At 38.3% G+C, this 11,743-nt stretch overlaps 1 protein-coding gene across 5 annotated transcripts in view; it reads left to right on the top strand.

The window, feature by feature from the left end:
* Nucleotides 1–460: 460 nt before the first annotated feature.
* il15ra (interleukin 15 receptor subunit alpha) overlaps nt 461–11,743 on the top strand; it is a 28,927-nt gene continuing 17,644 nt past the window's right edge. For all 5 annotated transcript variants that reach the window (XM_041780612.1, XM_041780610.1, XM_041780611.1 and 2 more), the window contains exons 1-2: nt 461–641; nt 6,973–7,179. In XM_041780612.1, coding sequence (XP_041636546.1) covers nt 560–641; nt 6,973–7,179 — 289 coding nt within the window. In that variant the 5' untranslated portion in view covers nt 461–559. The remainder of the gene's footprint in view (nt 642–6,972; nt 7,180–11,743) is intronic.

The following is an 11,743-nucleotide window of genomic DNA, read 5'->3' as shown; positions in this document are numbered from 1 at the left end:
TATGGGGAGGGCCCTTTCAGGGGCTCAGCCAGTTCCTAGGCAGGCCTGCATTTCAGTCCCAAACAGCAAGTCAAATCCCTCGTATCTGAAAACATACCTGGCAAATCTTATTCCAAAATAAAATGCATGGATAGATCCTTAAGGGCTTCCTTATGTTTTCCCAGGTAAACATGAAGTTTGAAGGACACATGGTCTTTCCGGACTGTATGGAAAAAAGTATTTAGCTACACCTGTTAGTTATTGAATTCAGAAGTTTCAATCAGACCCATTGCCACAGGTGTATAAAATTCAAGCACCTAGCCGTCAGTGCAGTCTAATGTTACCTGCCTGACTAGACTGTGCTGACTGCATCAAATCGTCGTACCACAGTCGTCCACTAGATGGCGGCGTGCACCACACAAACCCCCGTCGACCGTCGACCACTGGGACAGAAGAACAAGAGAAAGTGAAAGTAGATCTCCTTTCGGCAGCTGAACACTGCGCAGGAAGGATTGAGGATGGTCTTCACGGGTCTTCGGGAATCTGTCAAACATGTTTTAGATCTCAGCAGAGCTGCCAGATGGATCTGGTTTCTCCTCTGTCATTCTCCGTTTGGGTTGTGTTGATGTTCGCGCTCGAGGCTGCGCGCGGCTCCAACGGCGGTAAGTGTAAATAAATACCACAAAATAAAAAAAAATCCTCAGTTACAGACTATTTAATGTGATGTTGAGCTTATTGGTCCATTATCAGGACACCGGAGTAAAAGCGACAGAGTGCGACATATTCTCTATGTCTTTTTATATCAGAATTTAACAGCCTATGTCTACGTTTTGAGTATTTATAACATTTAAATTTGTTTATGATTTAAAGCACACAACTATACAAAGTAACACACTGCTGAGTCATGTGACCGTTTATTTCTCTTTTACTTATATAGATAAATATCCGTTTGAACAGAGGTCAAGAAGTCAACGCCTTGTATTAATGTGTTACTGATTAATCATGAAACATAAAAGTAAAGCTCAGTAAAGTATATAAGATATCAATCAAAGTCCATAAAATAGACATAGAAAAAATGTTATGTATCGGTTATTAAGAATATGTCTTACTTGATAATTTTAAAAGAAAAACAAAACGGAACATTTGATCATGAGCAGAATTTTGCATTACTTATGTACAAAGAAAGAAAAAGAAAGGACAAAAATCTTTGTTTTTTCTATTAATCTTCACTCAGTACCCCATTATGGGAAAGTGAAAGCACAATTTTAGAAATTTATGCAAATGTGTGAAAAAATAGAAAACTGAGATATCCCATTAAGGTAAGTTTTCTGACCCTTTGCAAAAACATTAGAATTGTAGCTCAGGTTGCCCCAATTTCTCCTGATCTTTGCTGAGAATTTTCTACACCTGGATTGGAGTCCACCTGTGGTAAATTGAACTGAATGGATATGATTTGGAAAGGCACACACCCACAGAGCAGAGGTTCTCAACCTTTTCGGCTCACGACCCCCAAACTGGGGGACCATGGAGGTCAGCAAAATCATGGTCTATTGTGAAGTTAAGCCGTGAAAACATTTTATTTTATTAATATTTAATTTTTGACCTGGATTATAACCACTCCTATCAAAGAAACAAATATTTGTGTTTATTCATTTGTGTAGTAAATAGCCTTCTTTAAATAAAAATAATTTATATTAAAAATATAATTAAAATGGGTTAAAAATCGCTAAAATTGGTTAATAATGGCAAAAATGGCGGGAAAAGGTGGTGAATTTCGATTTTTTTAAGAACATAAATGTGTTGAAAGTGGCAGAAATTAGATAAAAGTGGCAAAAAATGGGCACAAAAATTATGTGGCTGAAAAAAAGTGGCTGAAATGTCTTTAAAATGCAAAAAAAATGGTGGAAATTTGGTGGAATGGAATAGAAAATTTATATCAAACTGAAATGGGTTAACTGGTTAAAATGGGCAAAAAAGAATGTAAAAAGTTGTTGATATAGGCAGCAATAGGCAGAAAGTGGCAAGAATTGGTACAGAAGTGGCAAAAACAGGCAGAAAAAAGTGATGGAAAGGGTTTAAAATGGACAAAAATGGGTTTAAATTGGCAAAAATGTTCTAAAAGGGGCCGAATTGGGTTAGAAAATGGTTAAAAAAAAAAGGATTCACATTTGATCAAATTGGCATGAAGTGGCAACGGTGTAATTTAAAAAATATTCTTAGTTTTTTTAAGGCATCTGGTGACCCCCTTTAAGTGTCTTGTGACCCCAAGGTTGAGAGCCACTGCTATAGAGGACCTCACATCTGATGCATATCAAAGCAAAAACCAATTTATGAGGTCAGAGGAGCTGCATCAGAGCTCAGAGACCGGGTCGTTGCAAGGCACAGATCTGAGGAAGGTTACGAAAATCTTCTGCTGCACTGAAGGTTCCCAAGAGCACAGAGACCTCCATAATTCACAGATAGAGGACGTTTGCTGCAACCAGGACTCGTCCAAGAACTGTTTGCCCGGCCAAACTGAGCAATCAGGGGAGAGGGTCTTAGTAAAAGAGGTGGCCAAGAACCCAGCGGTCGCTCTGCCTGAGCTCCAGAGATCCTGTGTGGAGATAGGCCCTAGTCTAGAGGGTCCATCGCAAATGCGTCTCCTTAGTGTAAAACACATAAAAGTCCGCGTTGAGTTTGCCAAGAAAGCACCTAAAGGACTCTCAGAAACAAGATTCTTTGGTCTGATGAAATGAAGAATGAACTGTCTGGCCTCATTTCTAAACATTATGTCCAGAGGAAACCAGGCACCGCTCATCACCTGCAAAGTTCCACCCCAACAGTGAAGCATGGTGGTGGCAGCATCATGCTATGGGGGTGCTTTTTCAGCAGTAAGGACTGGGAGACTGCTCAGGGTTGAGAGAAAGTTGAATGGAGCAAAGTACAGAGATCTCCTCAGTAAAAACCTGTTTATCAGGATCTCAGAGTGGGCCGAAGGTTCAACTTCCAGCATGACAACGACCCTCAGCACACAGCCAAGGCACTGCAGGAGTGGCTTAGCGACAGTTTTCAGTGTCCTAGAGTGGCCAAGCCAGAGCCCTGACTTTAGGCCTGTCAAACATCTGTGGAGAGACCTGAAAATGGATGTCCATCAACAGTCGCACAAAATCCCCCCCCAAGCATCAACTTTTTCTAAATATCAGTCCTGTATCTGATGGGGGCCGATTCACAGTGTACCCGCTTCTTGCTCAGTGACAGCTGGGATTGGCCCCAGCCTCCTAGCGATCCCACCTGGGATAAGATAATGTTACACACTCACTGATCACTTTATTAGGTATACCTGTTTTTCATCTAATCATGAACACAAATACATCACTGGTGTTTACGTGGCAGCAACCATTTAGACAGGTAGACATGGTCTGCTGAAGTCCAACGTGTTTGGCAGAATGGAGAAGAAAGGTGACTGTATGATACTAATTAAAAAATCAGTCACTACTGATATCATGGAAAAGGGAGTTCTAGTCACCCAACATTATGTCATTTCTTGTTTTCAGAAACCAAAAATAGCTTCTGTAAACTCCTGCATATTGTCTGAAAACACTATCAACATTTAAATACTGGAACTTTGACAAAAGTTTTGCACAGTGTGGGAAGTGTTTAGGGGTTTGCCAGAAATTTTCAGATGATTTCATTCCTCTCTTTCACAGCTGTGCTGTGAACTAGGAGTATATTTTTAAACTTCTGGTTCTTTCCTATTCCGTCAGGCATTAAAATAATGCAAATAGTATCATTTTAAGACACATGATATCATAACAGTGTTAATTTTGGTAGCTATTTCAGTTTTTGTCTTAGTCTTTAGATTAAAATGCTCTAGTCCCATGTTAGTCATTTTAGCCTCTAAAAGTTTAATCAGCTCTTTCATTACTGAGAGATCTGGGAGTGCAGGGACAGAATTTGCAAAAGACAGTTAAGGAGATGTCCCATGAAGCAACAGGCCAGACGGTGGATTTGGTAAAGAGGAATAATGCTCACTGGGGGAAGAATAATGGTCAAGGAAAACTCCTCTGACTCCTTATTTTCTCCTGTGTGCTTTTTGCAGTTTCATGTGTAATGTTTGTGCTAGAAGTAGTTGTTTTGTTGTAGTTGTAATAGTAAGTCATGCTGCAGTAGGTTGTATCACTTGTCACTATCTTGAGCTTGCATGGACGGAGCCTGGGTCTGTTAAAAATGGCATTGCTGTGTGGGAAGCGATGGCCATGTGGTCAGGAAGGAAAGATAAGCTGTAGTAGGAGAGCTGTAGTACAAGATAACCTTTTCAAAACATGACCTATTTATTTTTGAATCAAAATGATCTTTTTATTGGTTATATTAACACTGAACTACACTGCTTGGAAAGTAATGTTAGAACACAAGAGAATAAAGAAGAAAAATAATTACATTTGAGTGGAAAAATATTAAATACTCGGAAATTAAAGGTGAAAATTGGCAAAATTGGGTTCAAAGTTAGAAAATTGGGCAGAAATTAGTGGTGAAAAGTGGGGAAGAGTGGCAAAAATGGGTTAATAGTGGCAAAATTTGGAATAAAGTGGCAAAAAAATTCACTGATAGTGGTCAAATGGGCATTTAAAATGGTGAAAAATGGGTTTAAAAATTGCAAAGTTGGCAGAGAGAAGTGTTGAAAAGTGGTAAAATATTGGCAAAATTGGTCCAAAGTGGCAACAGTAGGTTAGAAAAGGGATAAAGCAGCCAATTCTTGTTAAGAAAGAAAGAAAGTGACAGAAATGCACAGTAAAATCTTGAAAAGTGGTTAAAAAGTGGTAAAAATTAGTTTAAAATGACTAAAAAAATCAGCTGAAGTCGTATAAAGGGTTAAAAGTAACAAAAAATTGGCTTTAAATGGCACAATGGGCATTAAGAATGGTGGAAATCAGGAGGGCCAAAATAAGGTGTAAAGAAGAAAAATTGGATTAAAGTGGCAAAGATTTGCAGAAATAAAGTGTTGAAAAGTGGCAAAAATTGGCTATAAGTGGCAAAAATGGTTAAAGGAGGTATAAAAGGAATAAAGGAGCAAATTTAGCTTAAGAAAGAAGGGAGATAATGAATATGGGTGCTAAAAAGGATGAAAAGCAGTTTAAAATGGCAGAATTTGGCTTAAAGTGGCAACATTTGGCATACAGTAGCAAAAAATGTGCAGTATTGTAAAAAAAAATCAGTTTAAAAGTAGCAAAAATGTAAAACAAGTAGCAAAACTTGAAGTATTGAAAAGTGGTTTTAAAAAGTGGTTAAAGAGAGGCAAAAATTGATTGAAAGTTGCAAAATTTGTCTTCAAGTGACAAGAAATGGCTGCTATTGGCAAGAAAGGCAGTAAGAATGGAAGAAATCAGTTAAAAAGTGGCCAAAACAGACTGCAAATGAGAAAAAATGGGATAAAAGTGGCAAAGAGTGGCAGAAAAAAGGTTTTGAAAGAAGTTAATGAGTGGCAAAAACTGGTTAAAAATAACAAAAACTGGTTAAAACAGCTAGAAAAGGGATGAAGCAGAAAATATGGGTTCAGAAAGAAAAAAGTGGTTGGTGAAAATGATGAAAAGCCGTTACCTTGCAACGCAGATGGATACGCCCGTTTCCTTGTTTCTCACTGGTGAATCCATCTTGCAAAGCTCCCATCTGTACCCTGTGGGCCCGGTTAGAAAGTGACAGGACCAATCAGCGTTGAGGGCCAGTACTTTCAGGCGCGGCAGAGTCGTGACGTAAGCAGCAACAAGAGACTGGTGCAATTATGCTTGAATGAAATCGGTTTGAAACTGGTGCAACTTTGGTGGAAGAGATTAGCGTGGATGCTGCTAAAGCGCCAGTTTTATCAGAACTTGACATTTCTTCATTAAAAGAAGAACAAAGAACAGCAGTGAGTTGTTTCCTTTTCAAAAAGTAATCAGTAATCAGTAAAAAAAAAGTGGCAAAAAGAAGTAACAGTAGCTGAATTTGCAAGAATTGATGGAAATAGGTATTCTATGAGAAGTGGTTAGTGGCAGAAATAGGTTTGATGGGTAGAAAAATAATAAAGCAGCAATTAGGGGTTAATAAAGGAAAGAAGTGGCAAAAAGGGCAGCAAAAATGGTAAAAACTGGTTAAACAGTGGTAAAAACTGGCTAAGAGTGGCACACATGGCCAGTAAAAATGGTGAAAAATGGCTGACAGGTAGCGAACTGGGTTCAAAGTAGCAAAATGTGGTTAAAAGTGGCAAAAAAAAAGTTTACAGTGGCAAAATTTGTCCTAAGGCGGCACAACTGGGCAGAAAAATGGTGAAAAGCCTTTAAAAAGGGACATAAATGGGTTTAAGGTGGCAATAAAATGGCTTAAAGTGGCAAATTGCATCTAATGTAGAAACAAATAAGGCAAAACAGGTGGAAACAGTTATGAAAAGGGGTTAAAATGTGGCACATATAAATAAAGCTACCATATTATGGATTAATCTGATTTAAGTACTCCCAGCATACACAGAGGATTTACAAATTCAACCAGCTGAACATTTCGTGTTCTCTCTGCTTCACACAGGAACGCACACAAAATACACATTCACTCCTTCTGCTCTTTCATCCTGTCTCTGCTTGTGTTTATGTTAGTGAAGAAAAATCTGGGATTTTGAAAATCTGACTGTCTATCGCTGATATTTTACTCTCAATTAGTCGCCTTGGCAAAAACTAAACTATCTTTTATTCACATTTTTATGATGAAAGATCTATTTTTCACTAGTCTTTGTCTCATCTTCCACATGTAAAAAGGGTAGTGAACAAATTTATTTGGTCATATTTTTCATCGATGGAATTAAAACCGATCAAAAATACTTTTTTAAATGTGTAGAATTGCTTTTCTCAAAGTTACAAATGCACTTTTACCTGTGAAAAATGTTTGTACTGAAGGTCTGTTTACAGCACTATCATATGAAACTAACACATAATCACAGAAATAAACCATTAAATTTCTGTTGTCACCATCTCAACCATCTTTTATTTTCAGCTCCAGCTGATTGTCCATGCCCACCAATTCCTCCGCAACCCCTGACTAAAACTCCGCCTGGCACCTGCTATCAAAAAGGCAGCACGTTTCGCTACGCGTGCGTAGAGGGTTACGTCAGGAAAGCAGGAACTTCAAATCTCATCAGATGCAAGGAGGTCGAAGGAGCTTCACAGGGCAGCTGGACAACGCCCACCCTCGTGTGTAAACGTAAGTTTCTTTTTATCTCTGATTCACCACGTGTAAGGATTAGTTAGCGGAGAATGGACCTATCTGAGTGCCTGTTTTATGAAATAGCAGAGACAAAGACCTTAAGAAAAGGAAAGAAATAATCTGGGATGGGCCAACATGCCCGGCCTTGTGCGAAAAATGTCTCAACATTTTCTTGTGTAAGAAAAAGCAGAAAGAAGTTGTACTTACTCAGGCTTTAATTGCTTATTAGTATTTATACTTGTATAACAAATTAAACTGGTCAAAATCTTCGATACTTTCCCTCATATTTTTTTGTTCAAATCAATAACATTTCAGGTTTTTGTAATGGTCAGTAGCACAGAAAACTTAAAAACAATGCATCTGTTTTGAAAGATAGGTGTACGAGAGGATGAATCCATCAAAAATTGCCAGGTGCTCCAAATTGCACAAAACTTTGCACAAAAAGAATTTACCTGCGTGTTTAGACCAGTAAGTACAGAAATAATTGAATCTATTTCCAAAACAGATATTGATAGATTTTTATTTTTCCACCACCATATCAAAAATTCAAAACTCTACATAGAGGGTCAAACTGACAACCCACAGGCCACATCTGGCCTGCCTTTAGGTTTTATCAGGCCTGTGAGACGTTTTTGAAAAATATTAATTTGCAATGTTTATTGATTTTAAAATGTCCAATACACTTTCTCACCCATTCATTATAAGTTATGTGTAACATATGTGTGCATATGGAAATTGATAAAAGTGGAGGTGATAAATAATAACTCATGGAAATTAAAAAATGAGGTGATAAATTATGAATTTACTTGATTAATTTGAGATTGATTTGGTGAAAACTGTAGCTCATATTTATTGTTTTTATTCATTGTTTTTTCCATCTATCAATTAAGGAGGGAGGCCTCAAGTCACAAAGTCACAAAAAGTGTTGGCACAGTCACTTTCTCCAGAACATCTCCCAAGCTGTAGTTCTCTTGCAGACTGCAAGAGGAGGGATCAGGCGTGAACAGCCCTTTTCGAGTCACGCCACTAATTCTCTATTGGATTGAGGTTTTGGCTTTGACTCGGCCATTCTAGAACATTCGCCTTGTTGTCTTTAAACTATTTCTGTGTAGCTTTCCCTGTATCCTTAGGCTCATTGTCTTCCAGAAAAATAAAGCCATAGTTCTCTTGTAGACTGCATAAGATTCTCCTCCAGAATTTTCATTTATTTCCAAATCAGTTTTATTCTCTACCTTCACAAGCCTTCCAGGGCTGGCTGCTGAGAAGCATCCCCACAGCATGATGCTGCCACCACTGCGCTTCACAGTGGGGATGGTGTGTTTGTGGTGATGTGCAGTTTTTTGGTGTCTTGTCTGATGGCCAGAAAGCACCATTTCAGTCTCATCAGATCAAAGAACGTTCTCCCACTTGACCATGGAGCCCATCTCGATTCCATTAATCTGATCTAGGCAGATTTACCCATGTGCCATATTCCTTCCATGTCTTCATGATGGATTTAACTGAACTCTGGAGGATGTACAGTGCCTTGGAATTTTTTTTAATATCCGCCCCTGACTTATACTTTTCAATAACCTTTTCTCTGAGTTTCTTGGAGTGTTATTTTGTATTCATGGTGTAATGGTAGCCAGGAATGCTGATTAACCAGTGACTAGACCTTCCAGACACAGGTGTCTTTAAACTACAATCACTTGGGACACTCAGGTGATCCCCGTTTCACTAATTGTAATAATGAATAATAAGTTTGCCACCACTGCCCTACAGGCTTGTTTGCTGACACTTGGCTGGATATTTTCCACTATGTTATCACCTCATAGCATAACTGTCTAAGTCATATTTTAAGGTTTTCAGAAAGAATACATATTTTTAAAGGATTTTTAACTTACACTGTAACAGTAAGTACCACCAGATGTGAGAACAGTGTTAACAAGAGAGAACAAATAAAAACAACTCAATAGATAATAATTAATAGATGATTTAGGCATATAGGGATTATGGACTGTAACAAGCATTCTGATTGGCCGAGGATGAAGGCAATAAGGCACAATGAATCAGCAGCGTTAGGAGAGTAGAGTTACGCAGTTATCAAAATTTGGCCCAAAAATGACTTGGGTAGTTATGCTATTAGGCTAACGGTACAGGCATTTAGATATTTTTTGGGATGCCTTTCCCTTACTTTCTGGCATGGCCAAGAGCTTTTTAGCCAAGAAAAAGATTCTGCATGTAAGGGGGCGCCCTGAAAGACACTTGAAGAGACATTGCAGTGTGTCTGCACTTTGCAGCGTGGTGTAAGGTGAGAACAGGGACACTTGTGATGGATTTTCTGCTCAAACTTGTGGAACTGGTGTGAACTCAAGAGAAAAACACAAGTGCATACCTGTAGGGCTGCAGCAGATGTAGCAAACGTTTACAAATCGTAGCAGGTACACATTAAAGCCTTCTGAACTCAAAGCTGCAGTAATTGACAGGGCAGCAGCGTTTAACCCAGGGCTTGTCAGTACTTGCAGATAAATGAGAGGCCAGTTACAAGTGGGACTAAAGTCTGCGGTGTAGCTTTCACAGTCCAGTGCCAAAGAAGTTTCAGGTTCAGTATCTTTTTATTTAATCTGGAGCTTGAATGGAATCCAGTGTGAAAGCAGCCGTGTCGAGCCCTCAGGCTACAAAATGTCAATGAATTTAGAAAGCTGGATCAGATGTACTCTTGGCAGTATCAGTAGGTTGAAGTCACATTTGCAATTGTGCAAAAACTTTGGCACTTCCTGTACTATTAAATAACATTTTTCAAGAGGATAGAATATCCAGCTCTAACATGCATGTTTGGACAAGAGGATGGAAGTGTTGTGGAAGTCTAGGACTTTGATTTGTAAATAATAATGCAGCTCTTATATCAGTCTCTCTTAACTGCTCAATATATTCCCCAGCCTTAGGGACAACTTTAGCAAACACTGCATTTAGTCATTTAAGTTTATTGAATAAGGACAGCACACAACATATCCCCATGCATGTCAATGTAAATATGCCAGAATTAGCACAAAAGCTACATTTCATCAATTGTCCTTGGGCAAGTTATTACAAAAAAATAAAAAATAAAAACAGATGTATAATTTCAGGACAGTCCACAAGACTAAACACAGAACAAGATGGACACATCATTTATCAATTTGCGTAGAAACCAGCGCAGATTTGGGTGTACAAATCATTTTACGGTAAGGTCCACATGTGATTCATGAAACCTGAGTATCTGGCCAATCACAGCGCACGACTGAGCTGATGTTGATAAATATGGAAGCTGAAAACAACCATCATATAAATTACACACCCCCATAAATTCACTGTTCGGCCGGCATCACCACAAGAGTTTACAAAATGGAGCTACGTAATACGGCAAAATACCTGATCCCTTTATTATGGTTTCAGTCTCCAGGTCAGAGAAGTAAAGGAAAATTAATTATTTGTTGTTTTTTCAGCCTTAAAAGTGTCTTTGAAGTGAATTAGAAACACCACATGTGCCGTGGTTAACAGCGATGATGTTGCAGTCAACCAAACTTCAGCTGATATTAGAATATTTAATTTATATATCCATGATATATGACTTGTATACGATACTATCATTATTCTTTATGTTCAGTTTACAGTATAATCAATAGTCTTTATGTGTGAGTTTTCTAAAGGGTGGTCAGCTCTTAGAGTTGGGACATAAAAGGTTTTTGTAGCTATTAAAGAGGCAGCATGCAAACAGAAGGAGGCCATCTGGAAACTGCTCCAGACTGAGAGGAGAGTGGCTGCGATACCTCAGATATTATGATAAATAGAGGGTAATTATAAGTGCCAGAGGGCAGACGGTGACGGCCAGTTTACAGCGCAGATCTCTTCTTTCTTTTTATAACACTAAAAAGAGATATGACTAAGTCTGAAATGTCCGGTAGCCTGCAAAGTAAATGAAGTGTTTGTCATAATTTTTATTTCTAATCTGAATAGTTTTTTTGCCCAACATTTCAATTGTAATGATTATATTTTAGAGCTCTGAATGAGCTCCTGGCCCAAACAATATCTAATTAGTACTGGAGGCAGCTTGTCAAGTAAACTTTAACAGAAAAAGTAAGGAAGTTTGTCTTCCGTTGTATCAGTGCTTCTTGGCAATAATTCTTCTACTGTTGGAAAGCCTTTCTATTTCTCTTTTAACCCTTTACCTACTGAGTCTAAAAATGGTGGTTTGGACATATTTTGTTATGGCTGTAAAATAGTCAGGAAATGCCCTAAGTCTGAGAGCTTTGGTCCCTTTTCCTAGGAGTACTTGAACTTGACTTTTCAACATCTGGTTAATGATTATTGCACATTAAATGGAATTGTCAGCAGTTTAAAACAAGAAAAACACAAAAACAGATTTGTTTTTCATGGCTTTTATGAGAAGAAATTTTGTTATTGCTCATGAGGTTTTGATTTGATATTTGAAATGTGAACCTATACATGTTTAGAACAATCACCAGTCATTTTTTGAGGACTTTGGGTGTGCAAAACACAGTGCCAAAGATAACTATATACATAGGCGACAATTAGGCTAGTG

The sequence above is a fragment of the Cheilinus undulatus genome, linkage group 23 (genome assembly GCF_018320785.1).
Source record: "Cheilinus undulatus linkage group 23, ASM1832078v1, whole genome shotgun sequence".
In the NCBI taxonomy this organism is placed as follows: Eukaryota; Metazoa; Chordata; class Actinopteri; order Labriformes; family Labridae; genus Cheilinus; species Cheilinus undulatus.
Note: the sequence above shows the minus strand (reverse complement) of the source record. Positions and strands in the feature narration are given on the sequence as shown.